Source organism: Pseudophryne corroboree, chromosome 4, assembly GCF_028390025.1.
Source record: "Pseudophryne corroboree isolate aPseCor3 chromosome 4, aPseCor3.hap2, whole genome shotgun sequence".
Taxonomy (NCBI): domain Eukaryota; kingdom Metazoa; phylum Chordata; class Amphibia; order Anura; family Myobatrachidae; genus Pseudophryne; species Pseudophryne corroboree.
The window spans coordinates 422,266,659-422,292,223 of NC_086447.1; the positions used below are offsets into that span (position 1 = coordinate 422,266,659).

Below are 25,565 nucleotides of genomic sequence, written 5' to 3' on the forward strand. Positions count from 1 at the left end.
TAACTCATAAGCTTTGTATTACTTCCACTTAAACTGCTGTTTCAGATCTCCCACTCCCTAGGTGAAGTCTGTAAATAAATGATCAGATCAACCCCTTCCGGCAGCACGAGATCGGATATGTTTCCATCTGTAATTCATTGCACAGCTTCTAGTTATCAATTTACAAAATTATCCTCAGTGTTGCTAAAACAAAAAATCCAAAGAAAGTACCGATGTCTCCTAACAAGTCTCCGACCAATGCCAAGCACCTGAACAAGGCCAAGATACTACAGTAACAACTGTTTTAAAATCTCCTGCTGTCTGACATTTTTGCACTGACCAAGGCAATGGTAGATTTAAAACAGCAGTTCAAGCTGAAGCAATGAGGGACTGAAAAGTTACAGTGTTGCCAGTATAATGAACAGTATCGGTATGCGATCCCGCAGCATGGGATGCCGAATGTCAGTATCATACTGCATACCTAATGAGCAATACTAAAGTTTTAAGGAAAAGGGTGGCTCAAATGTGTAAGCAGGACTTTAAACTAGAGATATACGCGGCTCCGGGCACTTTTCGTGTTTTGATTTTGGTTCTGGATCTGGATTGGTTTTGAAAATAACATAAAAACAGCTAAAATCACAGAATTTGGGGGTAATTTTGATCCTACGGTATTATTAACCTCAATAACATTCATTTCCACGCATTTCCAGTCTATTCTGAACACCTCACACCTCACAATATGGATTTTAGGCCGAAAAGTTGCACCGAGGTAGCTGGGTGACTAAGCTAAGCGACACAAGTATGCGGCACAAACACCTGGCCCATCTAGGAGTGGCACTGCAGTGGCAGACAGGATGGCAGATTTAAAAAATAGGCCCCAAACAGCACATCATGCAAAGAAGAAAAATAGGGGCAATGAGGTGGATGTATGATTAAACGACACAAGTGTGCGGCACAAACACCTGGCCCATCTAGGAGTGGCGCTGCAGTTGCAGACAGGATGGCACTTAAAAAAACTAGGCCCCAAACAGCACATCATGCAAAGAAGTAAAAGAGGTGCAATGAGATAGATGTATGACTAAGCTAAGCGACAAAAGTGTGCGGCACAAACACCTGGCCCATCTAGGAGTGGCACTGCAGTTGCAGACAGGATGGCACTTAAAAAACTAGGCCCCAAACAGCACATCATTCAAAGAAGAAACAGAGGTGCAATGAGGTAGCTGTATGACTAAGCTAAGCGACACAAGTGTGCGGCACAAACAACATGGGACGTGCTGGAATTTTCCCAGATGTAATACACACACAATATTGGTGGCACAGGAGAGCGTACCCCTAAACCACACACACACTGCAAAGCCTGTAAAATTAATTTGGAGAATAATAACCCTTTTATTTGGAGCTATTATAATAAGATGCAGCACAGGCGACCGTACCCCTACACCACACAGGGCAAACCCTGTAAAAATGATTTGGATAATAATATAAGTAATGTATATAAGCCTTTTATTTGGAGTAAATAATATACAGCACAGGACACCACAGGACACCACCACTGGACTTATGCAGCACAAGCAGCACCACTGGACTAAACTTATACGGCAGTACCCCAGGACTTATAAGGCAGAACCCCTGGAGTTGTACCGCAGTGTCAGACAGGATGGCACTTTAAAAAATAGTCCCCAAACAGCTCATGATGCAAAGAAGAAAAAGAGGTGCAAGACCCTTATGTTGTATAAACAGGACATGCACACTTTAACAAAACAATTTCAGCGACAGGGTCTGCCACAAGACTGTGGCTGAAATGACTGGTTTGTTTGGGCCCACACCAAAAAAGAAGCAATCAATCTCTCCTAGCACAAACTGGCTCTACAGAGGCAAGATGTCTACCTCATCCTCCGATTCCTCATCCCTTTCATTGTGTACATCCTCCTCCTTACAGAGTATTCATTCTTCCCCACTGGAATCCACCATCACAGGTCCCTGTGTACTTTCTGGAGGCAATTGCTGGTAAAGGTCTTCCTGGAGGAATTTATAATTCATTTTAATGAACATCATCTTTTCAACAATTTGTGGAAGTAACCTCCTACGCTGATCGCTGACAAGCTTACCGGCTGCACTAAACACTCTTTCAGAGTACACACTGGAGGGGGGGGGGGCAACTTAGCTAAAATAAAGCCAGTTTGTGCAAGGGCATCCAAATTGCCTCTTTTTCCTGCCAGTATACGTACGGACTGTCTGACATGCCTACTTGGATGCTGTCACTCATATAATCCTCCACCATTCTTTCAATGGTGACAGAATCACATGCAGTGATAGTAGACATGTCAGTAATCGTTGGCAGGTCTTTCAGTCCGGACCAGATGTCAGCACTTGCTCCTGACTGCCCTGCATCACCGCCAGTGGGTGGGCTAGGAAATCTTATCCTTTTCCTCGCAGCCCCAGTTGCGGGAGAAAATGAAGGAGGAGCTGTTGACAGGTCATGTTCCGCTTGAGTTGACAATTTACTCACTAGCAGGTCTTTGAACCTCTGCAGACTTATGTCTGCTGGAAAGAGAGATAAAACATAGGCTTTAAACCTAGGATCGAGTGGCCAAAATGTAGTGCTCTGATTTCAACAGATTGACCACCCTTGAATCCTGGCAAAGCAAATGAAGGGCTCCATCCACAAGTCCCACATACTTTGCGGAATCGCTTCATCTTAGCTTCTCCTTCAATTTCTCCAGCTGCTTCTGCAAAAGCCTGATGAGGGGAATGACCTGACTCAGGCTGGCAGTGTCTGAACTGACTTCACGTGTGGCAAGTTCAAAGGGTTGGAGAACCTTGCACAAGACGGAAATCATTTTTCACTGTGCTTGAGTCAGGTGCATTCCCCCTCCTTTGCCTATATCCTAGGTGGATGTATAGGCTTGAATGGCCTTTTGCTGCGCCTCCATCCACTGAAGCATATAGAGTGTTGAACTTCACCTCGTTACCCCCTTTTGCTTCAGGCGATGACAGGGCAGGTTCAGGAGTGTTTGATGGCGCTTCAGTCTTTGGCACACGGTGGCTGAATGCTGAAAGTGGTCCACAATTTTTCGGGCCACTGACAGCATCTCCTGCACCCCCCTGTCATTTTTCAAAAAATTCTGCACCTCCAAATTAATTGTATGTGCAAAACATGGGACATGCTGGAATTTGGCCAGATGTAATGCACGCACAATATTGATGGCATTGTCCGATATCACAAATCCCCAGGAGAGTCTAATCGGGGTAAGCCATTGTGCGATGATGTCCCTCAGTTTCCGTAAGAGGTTGTCAGCAGTGTGCCTCTTACGGAAAGCAGTGATACATAGCGTAGCCTGCCAAGGAACAATTTGGCATTTGTGAGATGCTGCTACTGGTGCCGCTGCTGTTGTTGTTGCTGTGGGAGGCAATACATCTACACAGTGGGCTGTCACAGTCATATAGTCCTTAGTCTGCCCTGTTCCACTTGTCCACATGTCCGTGGTTAAGTGGACAGTGGGTACAACTGCATTTTTTAGGACACAGAGGACACTTTTTTTGACGTCTCTGTACATTCTCGGTATCGCCTGCCTAGTGAAGTGTAACCTATATGGGATTTGATACCGGGGACACACTACCTCAAACAATTCTCTAAGTCCCACTGAACTAAATGCGGATACCAGATGCACGTCTAATACCAACATAGCTGTCAAGGCCTCAGTTATGTCACCGTGCAAAAGGATGACTGCTGTCATATCTCATCTTCCTCACAAAGGACTGTTGGACAGTCAATTGCTTAGTTGAAGTAGTACAAGTGGTCTTCCAACTTTCCCTCTGGGATGACGATCGACTCCCAGCAGCAACAACAGCAGCGGCAGCAACAGCAGCAGTAGTAGGTGTACCACTCAAGGATCCTCCAGAGGAATCCCAGTTAAGAGAGGACTCCTCAGCCTTGCCAGTGACATGGCCTGCAGGACTACTGATGTTTCTGACTGAGGAGGAAGTTGATGTTGAGGGAGTTGGTGGTGTGGCTTGCAGGAGCTTTGGTACAAGAGGAAGAAGGGATTTAGGTGTCAGTGGACTACTTATGCTCTTACTCAAAGTTTCACATCTTGACACTGACTTCTGATAAATAAGCTGCAGTTGACGTATAAGGGAGGATGTTCCTAGGTGGTTAACGTCATTACCCCTACTTATTACAGAATGACAGCGGCAACACAAGGCTTGACACCTGTTGTCCGGATTTGTGGAGAAATAATTCCACACCAAAGAGGTGGCTTTTTTGGTAGTTTTCCCAGGCATCACAATGGGCTTATTCATCCCACAGACAACAGGTGTCTCCCCCGGTGCCTGATTTAAACAAACCACATCACCATCAGAATCCTCATCGTCAACTTCCTCCTCAGCGCCAGCAACACCCATATCCTCATCCTGGTGTACTTCAACAGTGACATCTTCAATATGAATATAAGAAACTGGACTGCAGGTGCTCCTTCCAGCACTTGCAGAGGGCATGCAAATAGTGGAAGGAGCCACCTCTTCCCATCCAGTGTTGGGAAGGTCAGGCATCACAACCGCCGACACACTTGAACTCTCCTTGGGGATTTGTGATACCATCTTAGACTGCACAGTTCTTTGTTGAGCTTTTGCTATCTTAACTCTTATCATTTTTCTAGAGGTAGGATGAGGGCTTCCATCATCATGTGAAGCTGAACCACTAGTCATGAACATAGGCCACGGCCTTAGCCATTCCGTGTCATAAATGGCATATTGGCAAGTTTACGTTTCTCCTCAGACCATTTAAATTTCTTTTTTTGGTTCTTTTTACTGAACTTTGGCTTTTTGGATTTTACATGCCCTCTACTATCACATTGGGCATCGGCCTTGGAAGACGACGTTGATAGGATTTCATCGTCTATGTCATGACTAGTGGCAGCAGCTTCAGCACTAGGAGGAAGTGGTTCTTGATCTTTCCCTATCTTATCCTCCAAATTTTTGTTCTCTATTATTTTTCTGCCGTTATATAACAAGGGGGGCAATTCTGAGTTGATCGCAGCAGGAACTTTGTTAGCATTTGGGTAAAACCATGTGCACTGTAGGGGAGGCAGATATAACATGTGCAGAGTTAGATTTGGGTGGGTTATATTGTTTCTGTGCAGGGTAAATACTGGCTGCTTTATTTTTACACTGCAATTTAGATTGCAGATTGAACACACCACACCCAAATCTAACTCTCTCTGCACATGTTATATCTGCCCCCACCTGCAGTGCAACATGGTTTTACCCAACTGCTATTGTGATCAACTCAGAATTACCCCCAATATGCGGTACAGGACAGCGTACCTCTACACCACACAGGGCAAGCCCTGTGAAAATTATTTGGATGAAATATTAATAACCCCTTTAAATAATATACAGCACAGGACAGCACCACTGAATTTATATGGCAGCACCACTGGAATTATACGGGAAGAGACTGAAGAGACGTGTCTCCTGAGGGGACACGCTCCCCAGAATCGTGGATGAGAGTTCACAGAAGGAAGAAAAGCAGGAAAATAATTCTAGGATAGAAGAAAGTAGTTGCAATGGACTATTAGGTTAGATTACATTAGGTCCCTTTGGGTTGCCTCAATTGTTTGGATACTAATGGATCCTGGTTCAATTAGATCACTGTGACAGATGTCAAGACAAATTCCAAAAGAAATAAAGGTGATAATAATTTCTTGTGATTTGTGTAAGATCACTGGGTATGTATAACGCTACTTGTACATAACAGATTTTAGTAGCATTTAATTATTGATAAATTTATACAGTGCACCACAGCCTAAAATGTCACTGGTGATATTACCAGAGAATTTTTCGTCAACACAGATATTAGTTTCTAACATGAACCAATGTGTGAGGCAAAAGGATTATCACCTGTACAATTATCACTTCGGTGACATGCCCTCAGAGAAACAAAAACATAAAACACACAGTTTGAAAGTACCTAAGGCAGACTAAATGCGGGATCGCACAACACCTGTCCCAATTACATTTGAATGTGAGGAAAAATATTTTACAATGTACTTAAGCAAGGAATAAACGTGGATATGCTATGCTCATTCACTGGAAACACCAGCAGTATTAATGGTAGAGATTCTCTCTGTGAAAAAATATTTTTTGCTGGAACAAAAAGGCTTAAACAAATAAAGCAGATAAGTATTAAGTGTCACTCATTCAATTGGTAGGCAGACGGGGTGCCCGCAAGGGATGCTGGGCCACCAATACCTTGCCCCTATCGCAAGGTTATACCACACTGTACCTAAATAGAAGAGTACACATATATGCAGTACAACTTAGCTGGAAGCACCAGCAATATTGGTAAGGGTGATTCTTTCAGAGGCAAAGAAATGTACTGCTTTAGCATTAAGTCTGGTACAATAAAGTAAATCAGCATCAAATATCACCCATTAAAATGTCAGACAGGTAAGGTGCCCGCAAGGAAAACGCATTTCACCCGGTCACGGGCTTGTTTACTTCCATTTGGCAGTACCACTGGACATATCCGGCAGTATCACTGGGCTGTAATTATACGCCAATACCACTGGAATTATACGGCCGGATCACTGGAATTATAAGGCAGTATCACTGGAATTTTACGACAGTACCACTGGACATATATGGCAGTACCACTAGACATATACGACAGTATCACTGGACTGTACTTATACGCCAGTACCACTGGAATTATATGGAAGGATCACTGGATTTATACGCCAGTACCACTGGAATTATTCTTCAGGATTTCTGGATTTATACGGCAGTACCACTGGAGTTATACGGCAGTACCACTGGCCATATACGGCAGTATCACTGGACTGGACTTATACACCAGTACCACTGGAATTATACGGCAGCATCATTGGAATTATATGCCAGTACCACTGGAATTATACGCCAGTACCACTGGAATTATACGGCAGGATCACTGGAATTTTACGACAGTACCACTGGGCATATATGGCAGTACCACTGGACATATACGACAGTATCACTGGACTGTACGTATACGCCAGTACCACTGGAATTATATGGCAGGATCACTGGATTTATATGCCAGTACCACTGGAATTATACGTCAGGATTACTGGATTTATACGGCAGTACCACTGGACTTATACGGCAGTATCACTGGACGTTTACGGCAGTATCACTGGACTGGACTTAAACGCCAGTACCACTGGAATTATACAGCAGCATCACTGGAATAATATGCCAGTACCACTGGAATTATACGGCAGTACCACTGGATTTATACGACAGTACCACTGGACATATACGGCAGTATCACTGGACTGGACTTATACACCAGTACCACTGGAATTATGCTGCAGGATCACTGGATTTATATGCCAGTACCACTGGAATTATACAGCAATGCCACTGGATTTATACGGCAATACCACTGGACATATACGGCAGTATCACTGGACATATATGGCAGTATCACTGGACTGGATTTATACACCAGTACCACTGGAATTATACAGCAGGATCACTGGACTTATATGCACCAGTACCACTGGAATTATACGGCAGGATCACTGGAATTAAACGGCAGTACCACTGGAGTTATACGGCAGTACCACTGGACATATACGGCAGTATCACTGGACTGTACTTATATGCCAGTACCACTGGAATTATACGGCAGGATCACTGGACTTATACGCCAGTACCATTGGAATTATATGGCAGGATCACTGGAATTATACCGCAGTACCACTAGACTTATATGGCAGTACTGCTGGACATATACGGCCGTATCAATGGACATATACGACAGTACCACTGGACATATAGAGCAGCACAGGGACACCACCACTGGACTGATGCTGGATAACACAGCACCGCTGCAATGGACTGGACTTATACAGCAGCATTGGACATATGGCAGCAGAGGACACCACCACTGTGACTGGACTGATGCAGCACAAGACACCACCACTGGACTGATGCAGCACAACACAGCACCACTGGACTGGACTTATGCAGAAGCACTGGACATATGGCAGCAGAGGACACCCCCACTGTGACTGGACTGATTCCGCACAATACACCACCACTGGACTGATGCAGCATAATACACCACCACTGGACTGATGCAGCACAACACAGCACCACTGGACTGGACTTATACAGCAGCACCGGACATATGGCAGAAGAGGACACCACCACTGTGACTGGATTGATGCAGCACAAGACACTACCACTGAACAGATGCAGGACACTGAGAACGGAGACACGTCCGCTCTCTACACTCTCCAATGGCGGAGTGAAAATGGCGACAACGCGTGGCTCCTTATATGGAATCCAAACCTCGCGAGAATCCAACAGCGGGATGATGACATTTTGCCTCGTTCTGTTTTCTGAGTCAGGTGGGAAAACCCGAATCTGACTCGGATCGGGGCTCGGGTGGTAAAGTTCGAGCGGATTCAGTTCTCAGGGAATCGAACCCGCTCATCCTTACTTTAAACAAACACTTCTCTAAATGACCATAGTCCTGTAAAATGGCAAGTCAAACATTTATGCAAATGGACATCAATGGTGGAATTGTGGCGTGACCAAATGTTCTGGTCTCCTGTATGTTTATATCATTTCTGTAGTCTGTTAATAACCTCCACTGATAATTGTGTACAGTGTTTAACATGTTTAAATAAATGAAAGAAACTTGCAGTTGCAAAACAGCTTGTGCACTTGCACTTATCCAGCGGCCATTGAATGTATGAAACTATAAACTGCATAAATTCCAATTTCCTTAGTGAAAGAAAAAGTATGAATAAAAAGAAAAAACATTTTTTTGGAAAGTACAATAAAGGCTTCTTCACACATACTGTATGCTCTGTGACAGAGTTTCCCAAAACAGTCCAGGTTTTAAGGATATTCATGCTTGAGCAAAGATGACTGATACCCCTCTCACACCCCAAAAACAAACCGGTATCGACCCAGTATATTGCTGGGTTGACACAGGGCTTTGTGCATTGTAAAAGGGGCCTGACCTGGTAATTCAATCCGGGAATAAAGAAGAGTTATTCCCGGATTAAATACCGTGTCAGGTGCAGTGTGAGCGGGTTGCCGTGTCGATGCGACCCAGGACCATTCACTGCATAGGGAGAGATGGCGCAGAGATGATGTCATCTCCCAGCGCCACATCTGCACCCGCCCCCAATGCAATATGCCAGGTCGGGATGGCAGTGAGTAGGGCACAATGCCGGATCCCACCTGGAAAGGACCCATTTCCAATTCCTGGGTGGGACCCGGCATTGCGATGTGAAAGATGTATTACAGTAATGAGTACCTTAGTCAATTAATCTGGGGGGTCGATTTTGTTTGTTTTTGTTTGATTAAATTCACTTTAACATTGATCGAACATCAATGTTGGGCTTCCAGGGTTAAAAAAAACACACATTTACTAACATTTAAAATTGAATATAAAAAAATCATCTGCTAGTAAATGTGTTTTAACCCTGGAAGCCCAACATCGATCAAAATCAACTAAAATCGATCTAACATCAGAAAAAAAAAACCACACAAAGTCGACCTTTAGTAAATATACCGCTTTGTCTCAAGCATGAATATCCTTAAAACATGGATGGAAATGATGGAGTTTGTGAAACTCTGCTCTAAGAAAATGAGTAAAACGCATGAGAACTAACTCAAGCCTTGTGATGCTTTGCAGTTTTATTACCACAGCAGCTGACAAATAGGGTGTACTGTGTTCTAAAAATTTATGGTGCAAACAAGCCTACCAGAAACCACTTACAGTATCCTATACTTCATTCAGAGAATGTTAATGTTTAAAAAAAAAAAAAAAAATTATTATTTATTATAGATTACTTACTTTTCAGGCATTTTCTTCTCTTTAATTCTCTGGTAAAGAAGAAAATATTCATGTCATACTTCATTATAATTACAATTTTTAATAATAGGTTTGGTCACAAAGAAAACAAACATTAGTATTATTGTATGCAAAGCAAATTCATTTTACCTTGACTCGCTGAAATTACCCTTCATTGAAATTACTTTGAAAATAATAGCATTTTGATCATTTCACATATACAGATGCATTACAATAATGTTGCTGATTACAGGCTTCTGTTTGAAACATTGCACATTATTATCATTTTAAGACTAATGCAGTGATGCAGTAAAAATATTATTACTGAGCAGTAAAATGGTCAGCATTTCCTGCTGTGCTTTAAGAACTTGCCTAGTTTGCATTTATTGTTCATGCACAATTATTCAATGTAATACTTAATGCTTTGGCTTTTGTTAAAGGGGTCCACTATAAATAATATATACTTAAAGAAACAGAGCTGAATGCTTCATAACCTGAAGTTTACTTTGCAATGATATTAGATGTTTGTGACTGAGCAAAATATGAACACAAAAAAGACAGATTCCGTAATTTATCAGGAGAGTACAGGTAATAAGCTTGCTGTCTCAATAAAGCTCAAGAGGATAAACAGCCCAGTCTATTGCTATGAGGGGGCATTTATCAAAGCTTGGAAAGAGATAAAATTGTGAGAGCTAAAGTACCAGCCAGTCAGCTTCTGCCTTATGTTTAACAGGCATTGGGGCAGATGTATTAAGCCTGGAGAAGTGATAAAGCAGTGATAAGTGGAAAGTGTTAATGGACCAGCCAATCAGCTCCTAACTGTCATTTTTCAAACCTGAAATGATTGGCTGGTGCGTTATCACCTTCCACTTATCATTACTTTATCATTTCTCCAGGCTTAATACATCTCCCACTGTGTTTGAAAAATGACAGGGACTGATTGGTTGGTACTTTAACTCTCAAAACTTTTATCTCTCTTTAAGTTGTGATAAATAGCCCCTCATATGATACTTTGTTTGCCTTTTTTAATACACTTCTCCACCCACCTTCTCTTCCTTCCCTTACTGCCCTTATATCCTGTACTTTAAAGCCAAAATCAACACTGGCAAAAATTTCCTCTTAACAGTTCAGACACCACAAACCTTCTACAACTCTTTTCTATCTTTTCAAACTTATTTCTGTCCTGTTACTGAGGCTGAGGTCTGGCACTGTTCTCTTACCTTTTTCCCTCAACATTGATCACATTCTCTCCAAACATCTCTACTCCCTAATCTGCAATACTATCTTACTCCAAGATGTCCCTATGCACAGACACATTTCCTTCCATCTTGAAATAATCCGTAATAAATTATTTCCTAAAGAAACAGAATCTCAATCCTACTCCATCCAAATTATACCCTATTGTACCACAACCTTTTGCAGCTAAATTGCATGAGAGTCTTGTGTACAGCCACTTATCCACTTTTTCTTTTTTATTCCCTCCTCTGGTAGTGAGCTTCAGCCATGCACAGTTCACCACAATGATGTGCTCACTGCTAAGTTAATGGATCTTTTCTCTATACTCATCCTCCTTGAAATGACTGCTGCTTTTGTTACAACTGACCACTAGTTTCCCCTAAGCACTTTTGTGTCTTGCCTCAATCTAACTGTGGTCTCTTGTTTAACTTACCATTCTGAGTGCTTCTTCAGTCTCTACTTCAAGCACCTCCTGCCTTCTCTCAAACCTCTGCTCTAGACTATATCTGCTCTTCTATCTTTATATCGGTTGGTTAAAAAAATGTCCTTTCTCTACTGCCACCTCTATGCAGACGAAAGCACATCTACTTTAATTTCCCTGACTTCTCTATTATCTGCCCAGCTGTCTTACCACCATATCCACTTGGATGTTCCAGTTATACAATATAAGTAAAACTGAGCTCATCATCTTCCTTTGTCCATGTACCCATCTACAGTATAGTCTCCATCATCACTGACAAAATCACACTCTTCACAGTCCCTCATGGTCGATTACTATGGTGTTCTCAGTTTCACTCTACACATCCAGTCCCTTGCACTCCACCTCCATTGAAACACTGCCTATGCGAAAGATAAAGTGGAGAAGTTGACCACTAATCAACTTCTAACTATCATTTATAAAGCAAAGCATATAAAATAACATTTAGAAGATGATTGGTTGCTATAGGCGACTTCTACTTTTTAGCTCTGTCTCTCGAAGGATTGCTACATCTCTCTCTCACTAGGGGGCAGATTTAATAAGCTTGGTGAATTGATAAAGTGGAAAGTGATAAAGGACCAGCCAATCAGATTTTAACTTCCATGTCACAGGCTGGGTTTGAAAAATGATGGTAGCTGACTGACTGGTCCTTTATCACCTTCCAATTTATCACTTCACCAGGCTTAATAAATCTGCCCCTCAGTTACCAATTCCCTAACCATTTTCTCATTATCTCCCATCCTGACTATGGTATTCCCCTCCTTTTGGACTGTTCCATCACCTTTTGGTCCCCATTTTAATCCACTGAGGCTGATCTTCAATTCTTGTATTTAACTATCTCCTGTCCGCCTCTGGAAATCTTTATACTAGCTCCCACTAACTTCCATAACCCAAGTTAAGATTCTAACCTTCATTTTTTTTATATTTCTCCAAATTTTATTGAAGTTTTAATAGCACAAGAATGGAGGCAAAGATAATTAGAAACAAACATTGAAAAGGGAGTACAGAAAATAAGCACAATAACATTAAATAACAGAACAATAAAATTTGGAAGTGTGTTAAAGTGGGGCGAACTCATAGAGTGGTAAAAGGAGTAGGCAGAAAGTGGCTGTATAGAACTGAATGGGGTAGAGGGAAGTGATGGCATAGAGAGGGAGGGAGGGTAAGGGGAGGCAAATGGAAAGAAGTAGAGCGTGAGAAAGCGGTAAAAGGAATGAGGCGAGCTGGGAGAGTAGGGGAGGAAATGAGGGAGAGAGGATAAATATGTACAGCAAGTGAGAGGAGAGACTGAGAAGGTAAACAGACATTTATATAAGTACAGGGAAGGTTGCATTGTGAAACCTGTACCAAGGGGATCAGACCAAATGGAACTTATCCACAGTGTTGTTTTGGAGACTGTTTATATACTCCATTTTTCTCCACTTCAGACACAAACCAGATCCTGCTTATAAGCGCTTGGCAGGCTGGGGGGGGGTCTGCTTAACATGCTTAGGTGACACGCAGACTAGGGCACATAAAAGTAGTTTAGCCAGGGTGAGGAGAGAACCTACAGCGGCAGTAAGTGACTGAAACATTTACCAGTAGGGAGTGATTTGTGTCCACCAAATCTGGGAAAAGGTGCCAATGTGACAAGACTGTTGCCAACACAGGTCAGAAGTGCTAATGAACATTTGATGTAGACATTCTGGGACAAGGTAACAGCGGGTGTACGCCGTTTATGTGTTCTCCTTAAGCGACATGCTGATGGAGCATTTCAACCTAATTGTCTCCCAACCTAATTGTCTCCCATGTTTCCTCACCCAAGGGTGATCCCTGGTCTAGTTCCCATGACAGTTAGTGAGGGGCCAGGAGTGGGGAGTCCAAAGTTAAAACAGTGTGTTACAAGTGAGAAATAGTACCGCTATCTGCAGGCTGGTATACACAGTGGTTCCATCAGAGTGGGATTGTGTAGGGAATTGGTATTAGGAAGGGAGGAGTTGACGGAGTGTCTAATCTGAAGGTATTGATAGAAATATGATTGGGGTAAGTGGTGTCTCTCCTGAATATCTGTGAATGATTGTGGAACAAATCTACCAAAGACATGATGGAAGTGATGCCGGCAGAGGTCCAGGTAGATGATGGACCAAGGGAAAAAGAAAGATGATGCCACAAGGGTGTAAAGGGAAAGGGGTAATTGGATAGAACATATTTAGGGGAGTGATGAAGGGTGAGGTGAGGCAGGTGAGGCAGAGCCTTTCCTGTCATACTTCAGTATACGCCAGAGGTTTAACTATATAAAGTATATGAAAAATTCAAAAGATTATATTATCAATATCTTCTTTGTATTATTCTAATCATTTTAATAGTCAAGATATATATAGATAAAATGTTCCTATTTAGGAACAAATTTCATACAGGAGCTTTGCAGGTTAAATTAGAATAAAACCACATAAATGACTGTGCAACTCCCACTCAGTGCTCTGAAGTCACTGAAAATATACAAAATGAACAATATAGAATGCAACTATACAAGGGAGCGCATATATAAAAATAAACAATTTATTATAGTATTACTATAGACACTATAGTATCTTAATAAAACATAACAATGTAACCACATCAAATGACTTCAACCATTCTATGTGCCGACACTCTACTAAATGGTAATGCAATCCCAATTGTAAGAAATCAGAGGGAACATGATATTCCTAGGAATACTGTTTGCAACCAAGAGTCCTGAATGTATATAAATCACTGTAGATTCCACATACTGTGTGATATAGATGCAGTGTGGACTGTTAAAAACAGGATGGTCTTTTTTAATATGGAATATATTTGTCCCAGAATATAGCCTGATTTATATTCTGGGACAAATATATTCCATATTAAAAAAGACCATCCTGTTTTTAACAGTCCACACTGCATCTATATCACACAGTATGTGGAATCTACAGTGATTTATATACATTCAGGACTCTTGGTTGCAAACAGTATTCCTAGGAATATCATGTTCCCTCTGATTTCTTACAATTGGGATTGCATTACCATTTAGTAGAGTGTCGGCACATAGAATGGTTGAAGTCATTTGATGTGGTTACATTGTTATGTTTTATTAAGATACTATAGTGTCTATATTAATACTATAATAAATTGTTTATTTTTATATATGGGCTCCCTTGTATAGTTGCATTCTATATTGTTCATTTTTTAATAGTCAACACTGTGCAGTAAAAAGTCTATGACAGGTGAGGCAATACCTATAGTTTCTGCACATCTCTGATCAAACCTCACAAAATTTCCAGCAGAATATACTGCTGCACCTGTGTATAAAGTGCACATGAATTCTTTGGCTCATATATTGTGTGTAAATCTGACTCTGGTATTAACCAGTGCCTCCCCAGCCATTTACCTCACTGTATGTCCCTGATTTAGAGGTAAGAGATTCCCAGACTGAGAGTGTGAGTGCGACTGCAGGAACCTGTAGTAACTGTTTACTGCCAGCTACCATCCCTTTGAAAGTTTTAGTTATCTTCACATTGCACTTTCCCCATGATTTGTATTTTGTATGTATTGTAAAGATTTTTTGATGCTGATAAAGTGTGGTGCCATCAGCCAGGGTTGATAACACTATAGCAGGAAAACATATAATGTGAGGTCCCCCTGACATAGCGCCAAACCAGTCCTAGTCCGGTCAGTATGGGCCTGCATTCCCTCCCTCCCCTTCGATCACTGTTGCAAATGAATTAGAAGTATTAGGGAACATATATTTTATACAGTGGGGTCAGTCAGACCATGGGGAATATATACTGTAATACAGTACATGGTAGAACTATGCACATATTGTATCCTACATAAATTGTGTAGCTTCTGCAATTCATGTAAAATCAGAGAAAAAAAAATGCTTTTGATGTAACACACATAATCGTAGGCAATGAAAGATGCCTGTGCCGCTGTAAAATAAGCTCATTCTACTGGGCAGCGCATTTTGCAACATAATCAGAGTTGCCTTCATCTAGTGTTGTCAGTCAGCTCTGCAAAGGTAGAAAAATGCACTTTTTTGGCCATGATTTCGAGCTCTACATGAGTCCCACTGTATGTGCTTGCCTGTGTAGTGCATTCAGAAACCTAACTTTAAACCATAAATTATCTTTACTATGTGTTACCAGGAGTTGAAAAATTCTACATGACAACAACCTGATAAAACTGGTACTAAATGTGTAATAATCAAATTCCAAGATCAATTGCTTATTTTCATGTTACAAGAAAGGGGTGTTTATGCAGAACTGGCCACATTTAGTACTGTCACAGGGCAGCAGTGCAGCTTGGATGGCCTATCCCCTGAGTGCATGATATCATGATGTCGCATAGAAGTGCAGCACTGCCTGCAGTGTCTCTTGACGGTGCTCTGAGTGCTTTGTCCAGAGGGAGCAAAGGATACTACAGGCTGCACTGCAGCAGCAATCCTGGCTGCAGGGTGATGATTCAGGCACACTGCTATTCATAGTTGCTGACTTTCTGGTTACCCCCTCTGTGAGGGTGCAGCCAGGCTGGCATAGTGGAATGCAAGGTGCACAATAGGTGGGCGGTTTTGTCCTCATGGCCCCATTCCCTGCTGTACAATGCCTAGAAAGTGGGTATTGTAAAGCTGGGGCATGGCTACAATGATGTAAAATACAGTATGAATTGCATTATCATCTATCCTGGACTGCCCACTTTACTCGGGAGCGGCTGCTGGAGACTTCAGTGCTCTTCCTGGTATGTTGCAATGCAAGGGGTGCAGATACATGCTTTCTTTTGCATGTAGGGTAAACTGGCTGCTTTTGCATGTAGACCACACATGCCAGACAGCTTTATGTTTACACAGCAATTTAGATATCAGTTTGGACTAGAGATGAGCTGGTCCAGTTCTCTGAGTACCGGACCCACCCAAACTTCCTGATCCAAGTCCAGCTCGGGGTTTCCCACCAGACTCGGATTCCAAAATGAGGCAAAACTCATCATCCCGCTGTCAGATTCTTGCTGTGCTATGGATTCTAGAAAAGCACTTCTCAGCCTGTACAAGGACATTAAAAAAAGTGTTATTACTTATTAGTGTCCTCAGAAATGCCGTTATACCCACTGTCCACTTAACCATGGATATGTGGACAAGTGGAACAGGGCAAACTAAAGAATACATGACTGTGACAGCCCACTGGGTAGATGTATTGCCTTCAGCAGCACCAACTGCAGCAGCAGCGTCTCACAAATACCAGCTCATTCAGAGGCAGGCTACTCTGTATATCACCGGTTTTACTAAAAGGCATACCACTAACAACCTCTTAGAAAAACTCAGGGAAATCATTGCACATTGGCGTACCCCACTTGGACTCTCTTCAGGATTTGTGATATTTGACAATGCCACCACTATTGTGAGAGCATTTCATGTGGGCGAATTCCAACATGTTCCATGTTTTGCTCACACAATTAACTTGGTGGTGCAATTTAAAAAAAAAGAATACAGGGGTGTGCAGGAGATGTTGACCGTGGCTCAGAAAATTTCGGGACATTTCCAATATTCTGCAAACGCATGTAGAAGATTGCAGCACTTGCAAGAACTATTGAATTTGCCCTGTCATCAGCAGAAGCAAGAGGTAGTAATGAGGTGGAATTCAACCCTCTATATGCTTCAGCAGATGGAGGAGCAGCAAAAGGCCATCGAAAGCTACACATCGACCTATGACATAGGGAAATGAGTGGGAATGCACCTTAGTTAAGCACAGTGGACAAAAATGTCCATGTTGTGCAAGATTCTCAATCCCTTCAAAGTTTGACACATGTGAAGTTAGTTCTCACACTGCCAGCTTGAGTCAGGTCATTCCTCTTATTAGACTCCTAGAAAAGAAGCTGGACAAATTGAAGGAGGAACTGAAAGGAAGCGAGTGCCCTAAGCATGTCAGACTTGTAGATCAAGCCCTTCATTTGCTTTGCCAGGATTTAAAGATCACTATATTTTGGCAACCGTACTTGATCCTAGGTTTAAATCCTACTTTGTATCTTTCTTTCCGATGGACACAAATCTGAAGAGGTGCAAAGAGCTGTTGGTGAGCAAATTATCAGCTGAAGTGTCACGTGACACAGCAACATCTCCTCCTTCAGTATCTCCAGTAACTGTGGCTGCCAGGAAAAAATAAAATTTTCCTAAAAGACCCGCTGGCGGTAATGCAGATCAGTCAGGAACAAGTTTTGACAAATTTGACATCGCAGAGCAGCGATCAGATAGTCGCCGCCTCTAGAGGAGTGTATTTTTGCTTTGCAAGTGTGCAAACGCTTGTGCAGCCAAGCGGGACGAAAAAGTTTTTTGCGGTGTCTGAGTAGCTCTGGACTTACTCAGCCCTTGCGATCACTTCAGCCTGTCTGGTCCCGGAATTGACGTCAGACACATGCGCTGCAAATGCCTGGACATGTCTGCGTTTTTCCCTACCACTCCCAGAAATCGGTCAGTTGACACCCATAAACGCCCTCTTCCTGTCAATCTCCTTGCGACCGGTTGTGCGAATGGATTTGTTGCTAGAAGCCTTGCACAGCAACGATGCTGTTTGTACCCGTACGATGCGCATGCGCATTGTGGTGCATATGCATGCGCAGTAGTAACCTGATCGATGCGATGTGAAAATCTGCAGCGTGCGATCAACTCAGAATGACCCCCCTGGTCCGGACTGAAGGAGCTGCCTACAATTACTGACGTGTCTGCTGTCACTGCATATGATATGGTCACCATTCAAAGAATGGTTGATGATTATTTTAGTGATAGCATTCAAATAGGCATGTCAGACTGTCTGTTTTAATAGTGGCAGGATAAAAAAGCAATTTGGAGGCCCTTGCACAAACTGGCATTACCTAAGTTGCCCACCCTCCAGTGTGCACTCAGAAACAGTTTTCAGCACAGCTGGGAACGTTGTCAGCGATCAGCGTAAGAGGTTTCTTCCCCAAAGTGTGAAAAAGATGATTTTCATCAAAATGAATTACCAATTCCATGACGAAGACCTTTACCAGCAATTACCTCCACAAAATAATGCAACACCTAATACAGTGGATTACAGTGGGGACGAAATAATATTGTGTGAAGAAGATGATGTAAACACTGATGGAGATGAGGAATCGGATGCTGATGACGACATTTTGCCTATGTAGAGCCAGTTTGTGCACTGCCCATTGCCAGCTTGTTTTGTGGGGGACCAAACAAACCAATCATTTCAGCCACTAGTGACAGTCCATGTCGCTGAAATGATTGGTTTATTAAACTGTGCATGTCCTGTTTAATATACAACATAACGGTGGGTGGGAGCCATTCTGTCTGCCACTGCAATGCCACTCCGAGATGTGCCATGTTGGAAGTTTATGCTCCACATGTTTGTTGCGCCCACTGCTGTTGCTCAGTTTAGTCATTCAGCTACCACAGGTGCAACCTTTTGGCTTAAACTGGATGAAAACAATATTGTGACCTGTGAGGTGGTCAAAATTGACTGGACATTAATGTTATTGAGGTTAATAATACTGCAGGAACAAAAACATGCTCAAGTTCTGTGATTTTAGCTGTTTTTATGATAATAAAATATACAGATTCAAAATCAAAACCAAAAACCCTAAGGGCAGCTTCGGCAAAACCAATACAGATCCAAAACATGAAGGAGATACAGATCCAAAACCAAAACCCAAATCCCAAGATTTGTGTCGGTGCACATCCCTAGTTTGGACACATCCTTCTCATACAATATCTTATTCTCTCTGCATATGTTACATCTGACCCACCTACAATGCAACATGACTTTACCAAGGTGCACAGTTACTTGCTCTTTCTTGCTTTATTTCCAAATCAGATTTAAGGCCACAGACACCAAAGCATACTGTATGTGTAAGGTTGGCATGTATCACATACAGTGACTTACACCACTTATTGTGTTTGCGACATACAAATTTGCTATTCATTTAAAATAAAACCTAAAAAAAATATATATCAGATATAACTATCCATCTTGTGTACAAGGAGAAGAAGAAAAAGGCACCAATCTGCCAGTTACACAGTGGCTTGCTAGTGCTGGTTGTTGACAACATTCTCAATGTGAAGTTACACCTGTCCTTGTCTTTCTCATGTCTCTGTGTGTTCGTTTCCAATTGTTTGTAATTTATCAGTATATTTATCATACTGTACCTGCGTTTGGATACCATTTCCCTCTCTGTCTTGCTTACTTCATGGCTAAGCATACATACTGTAAGTGATAAAGGGGGCAGATGTAAACCTTGTAGAGAGATAAAGTGGAGAGAACCAGCTCCTGTCATGTTTCACACAGCTGTTACATTGCAGTTAGGAGCTGGTTGGTTGGTACTTTTTCACTCTCCACTTTATCACTCTCCAAGGCTTAGTACATCTGCCCCACAATTATGTAAAGCCGCATAGGCACATATGCTCATGGCTGCTTCTTCTGGGCATGTGTAGACCAATTTTATGCTATGCAAAGTGGTATAGTTCTTAATATCAGCCCTATAGTGCATACAGTAGGTTACCTTGTCCTAGAAAGTAATGGGATACTATCACCAGAATAAAGGCAGAAACATAATAAACACTGCTCAATTGATATTTTCATTGCATCTATGGCCTTAAAATAATCACTATGCGTGTATGCAGTGTATAGATCTACATGGCCATTGCTGTTTATCTCCCTGTCCACATTTCCACTCTATAATTATCTAGGTTGCAGTAAAACAGTTAGAATCAATTAGTGTAATTACTACTCTAATTACTGTAGGTTAATAGCGGTGTTAAATCTGTTAGTGGGAAACAAGACAGCCTAAAAAGATATGGTGAAAACATGCAGCTTCCAAACTGATTCAAAATACTGTTCTTGCTTAAGTAGTAATACTGTATATCAATACTTTATCAAGTAGCTGCACCGTAGCTTTTGGAACCTTTGGCACTCCAGCTACTGTGAAACTATAAATCCCAGCATGCCCGGCAGATTTAACATGCTCTAATAGCAAAACGTACAGTTATTATGTTGACATTTGTTTAAACGTTGACATGCTCAGCATGTCGACAGTGACCATTTTGACATGTTGACATGGTGAAACATTGTAAAAAACAGATATACCAAGATATATCAAAACAGGCGCTACTTTGAGCTGGTTTTCCTAGCAGCTGTTAAAGGAGATAGTCACTCTCCACACAATGGTCGTAGACAAAATAAAGAAAAAACAGCACTAAAGTACTTAATTATACAAACATAGTAAACATCATGGTAATCTAAAAAGTGTCATTTATTTAAAAATAAAATTAATATAACTGGCTGACAAGCCTGTATTGTATTAAATACAATTAAAAAACAATTCGATATGTAATATGCAAAATTACTAGGTGTCATAAACACAATAGTACTGTGCAACTTTGGAATAGTGTCCTCCTTTTTAGGTCTTGTGTTAAGGGCTTATTTGCAGAATGCTATAAATCACAAGTCAAGTGTGAGTACAAATAGTGGTCATGGACTATTGCCATCGGTCCATGACCACCATTTGTACTCACACTTGACTTGACTTTCTCTCCACAGACAGCACCAGGCATGCAGCTCTCAGCTGGGATGGTTCTTACCACTGTCTGAGTTCCCCCATCTGTTGACAGGAATAGCTGGGTGGGTGTGTGCGACTTCCAAGCTCCGAGAATTACAGTCAGGTGAATGTCAGCAGGTTTAAAAAAAGTATTTTTAAGTAATTTTAAGATAGAAGGGGACCCGTGTGCAGACTCCGGGTGGGACCCCTCCTCTCCATGGCGCCATAGGCTCTGGCATCATGCCAGAGTCTACTGAATATGAGCAGGTCACCGGAAACATGGCGCCCGCCATGGTCTGTACACAAATTTTGCACTGCGCATGTGTGGTAGCCATTTTGGAAGTGATTTTTGTCAGGACTGCTACATCTGCAGTGCCCACTGTGGGACTCTGCAAAGGTAAGTATAAAACAACATGGGTGCAGTGTTTGAGGTGTGGGCACCGCACACATTGCACCCATGATAGAAATGCCTATAGTGACAACTAATGAAGAACAACACACACAGTGATTTTATTTGTTTTGTTTTTACAAACTGTCACTCACAGAGCTTCTAAGGGATAATTCAGACCTGATCGCTGCTGTGATCACCTCTGCCTGATTGATGGGGAGGGGGCAGGCCTGCTGCATTTGGCCGCCGTTTAGGGTGCGTGGTCTGGGCAACGCAGGCACACCCGGACCATTGGGGGATGGGGGCGTGCTGCAGCGGCTGCGTGACGTCAAACGCAGCCACTGCGACCTAAGCAGCGATGAGTAGCTCCCTGCCAGCATGCAGAAGCTGCGCTGGTGGGGAGCTACTCTTCCAGTACAAAAGCATTGCCACTGTGCAATGCTTTTGTACTGGTGCGACAGGACAGTGACTAACAGGCGGGGCAGACTAGCGGGGCAGACTAGCCCTGTGCTGGGCGTGCCCCCGCATTTCAGGGTAGCTGATCATAGATGTGCTAAATTTAGCATATCTACGATCAGGTCTAAATCACCCCCCTAGTAATGGTAGCACCTAATGAAGGTTATTTTACAACACAATGCCTGAACCTGAACAACACACGCAATGTTTAATTTTTTTAATTTTTTTTATGCACTGTGACTCACAGTGCTAGTTAATGTAATTTTTTAACACAGTTTTATTTTAACTTTTTCTGTGTTGTGCCAGCCCTGAACACACAACACAGTGCCTCAAAACCGAACCCTACCGGACTTCACCACCCGAGCCCCGAATCCGGGCTCGGCTCGGGTTTTCCCGCCTGACTCGGAAACCAGAACGAGGCAAAACGTCATCATCCCGCTGTCAGTTTCTCGCGGGGTTTGGATTCCATTTAAGGAGCCGTGCGTCGCCACCATTTTCACTCCAGTCCCGGCGAGTGTAATGAAAGCACGTGTCTCCGTCCTCAGTGTCTGTGCGGGAGGGTCCAGTGTAGTGTCTTATGCTGCATCAGTCCAGTCACAGTGGTAGTGTCCTCTGCTGCCATATGCCCAGTGATGCTGTATAAGTCCAGTCCAGTGGTGCTGTGTGGTACTGCATCAGTCCAGTGGTGGTGTCTTGTGCTGCGTCAGTCCAGTCACAGTGGTGGTGTCCCCTGCTGCGATATGTCCAGTGCTGCGGTATAAGTCCAGTCCAGTGGTGCTGTGTTGTGCTGCATCAGTCCAGTGGTGGTGTCTTGTGCTGCATTAGTCCAGTCACAGTGGTGGTGTCCTCTGCTGCCATGTGTCCAGTGCTGTTGTATAAGTCCAGTCCATGCAGTGGTGATGTGTTGTCCTGCACCAGTCTAGTGGTGGTGTCCCTGTGCTGCTGTATAAGTCCAGTGGTACTGCCGTATATGTCCAGTGATACTGCCATATATATCCAGTGATACTGCCGTATATGTCCAGTGATACTGCCATATAATTCCAGTGATACTGCTGTATATGTCCAGTGGTACTGCCGTATAAATCCAGTGATACTGCTGTATATGCCCAGTGGTACTGCTGTATAATTCCAGTGATACTGCTGTATAATTCCAGTGATACTGCCATATGAATCCAGTCCAGTGGTGCTGCCGTATAATTCCAGTGATACTGACGTATAATTCCAGTGGTACTGGCGTATAAGTCCAGTGATACTGCTATATAAATCCAGTCCAGTGGTACTGCTATATAAATCCAGTGGTGCTGAAGTATAATTCCAGTGATACTGCTGTATAATTCCAGTGGTACTGGTGTATAAATCCAGTGATACTGCCGTATAAATCCAATCCAGTGGTACTGCCGTATAAGTCCAGTGGTACTGCCATATAAATCCAGTGGTGCTGCTGTATAATTCCAGTGATAATGCCATATAATTCCAGTGATACTGCCATATAAATCCAGTCCAGTGGTACTGCCATATATGTCCAGAGGTACTGCCATATAATTCCAGTGATACTGCTGTATAATTTCAGTGGTTCTGGCATATAAGTCTAGTGATACTGCCATATAAATCCAGTCGAGAGGTGCTGCCGTATAAGTCCAGTGGTACTGCCATATAATTCCAGAGATACTGCCATATAAATCCAGCCCAGTGGTACTGCCGTATAATTCCAGTGATACTGCCGTACAATTCCAGTGGTACTGTAGTATAAATCCAGTGATACTGCCATATAAATCTAGTCCAGTGGTACTGCCATATAAATCCAGTGGTACTGCCATATAATTCCAGTGATACTGCCGTATAATTCCACTGATAATTCTGTATAAATACAGTCCAGTGGTACTGCCGTATAAGTCCAGTGGTACTGCGGTATAATTCCAGTGATACTGCCATATAATTCCAGTGGTACTGGCGTATAAGTCCAGTGATACTGCCATATAAATCCAGTCCCGTGGTATTGCCGTATAAATCCAGTGGTACTGCCATATAAGTCCAGTGGTACTGCTGTATAATTCCAGTGATACTGCAGTATATGTCCATTGATACTGCCATATAATTCCAGTGAAACTGCCATATATGTCCAGTGGTACTGCCATATAAATCCAGTGGCACTGGCATATAAGACCAGTGGTACTGCTGTATAATTCCAGTGATATTGCCGTATAATCCCAATGACACTGCCATATAAATCCTGTCCAATGGTACTGCCGTATTAGTCCAGGGGTACTGACATATAAGTCCAGTCCAGTGGTGGTGTCTTGTGCTGTATATTATTTACTCCAAATAAAAGGGTTATATACATTACTTATATTATTATCCAAATCATTTTTACAGGGTTTGCCCTGTGTGGTGTAGGGGTACGCTCACCTGTGCTGCACATTATTATAATAGTTCCAAATAAAAGGGTTATTATTATCCAAATTAATTTTACAGGCTTTGCCGTGTGTGTGTGGATTAGGGGTACGCTCTCCTGTGCCACCAATATTGTGCGTGTATTACATCTGGGCAAATTCCAGCAAGTCCCATGTTGTTTGTGCCGCACACTTGTGTCACCTAGCTTAGTCATACAGCTACCTCATTGCACCTCTCTTTCTTCTTTGCATGATGTGCTGTTTGGGGCCTACTTTTTTTAAGTGCCATCCTGTCTGCCATTGCAGTGCCACTCGAAGATGCGCAAGGTGTTTGTGCTGCACACTTGTGTCGCTTAGCCTAGCCATCCAGCTACCTCGTTGCACCTATTTTTCTTCTTTGCATGATGTGCTGTTTGGGGCCTACTTTTTTTAAGTGCCATCCTGTCTGCCATTGCAGTGCCCCTCAAAGATGCGCAAGGTGTTTGTGCTGCACACTTGTGTTGCTTAGCTTAGCCATCCAGCTACCTCGTTGCACCTCTTTTTCTTCTTTACATCATGTGCTGTTTGGGGTCTATTTTTTAAATCTGCCATCCTGTCTGCCACTGCAGTGCCACTTCTAGATGGGCCAGGTGTTTGTGCCACCCACTTGTGTCGCTTAGCTTAGTCATCCAGCCACCTCGGTGCAACCTTTTGGCCTAAAAACAATATTGTGCGGTGTGAGGTGTTCAGAATAGACTGGAAATGGGTGGACATGAATGTTATTGAGGTTAATAATACCGTAGGATCAAATTTACCCCCAAAAATTCTGTGATTTTAGCTGTTTTTATGTTTTTTTTCCAAAAATCACCCAGATCCAAAACCAAAACACGAAAGGATGGTTTTGGCAAAACGATTCCAGATCTAAAACTCGAGCATGTAAAAAGAACCAAAACCAAAACACAAAACACGAAAAGTGCCAGCCACACATCTCTACTTTTAAGTTATAATACAGAGCTCCTACTTGCATTTAAAAAAATAATAATTATGATACAGTGCCCCTTTAACCACTTAACTGATGATTTCTTTTTCAAAAAAATGCTCAGAAATTGTTGTTGTTTTTAATGAGTGAATTAGGTGAAGAACATGTATTTAAACTTATTAAAAAATATTTTGTTTAGATTAAATTATTTTATGTAAAAAAAAATAATTTCCCCCCATCATCAAAACTTCAGTCATCGCCAT

General features: G+C 42.4%; 1 protein-coding gene across 1 annotated transcript in view; it reads right to left on the minus strand.

Moving 5' to 3' along the window:
• IMPG1 (interphotoreceptor matrix proteoglycan 1) overlaps positions 1–25,565 on the minus strand; it is a 511,490-nt gene that overhangs the window by 366,050 nt on the left and 119,875 nt on the right. Inside the window, exon 4 of the mRNA XM_063916848.1 lies at positions 9,845–9,873. Within this exon, the coding sequence (XP_063772918.1) occupies positions 9,845–9,855 (11 nt within the window). The 5' untranslated portion in view covers positions 9,856–9,873. The remainder of the gene's footprint in view (positions 1–9,844; positions 9,874–25,565) is intronic.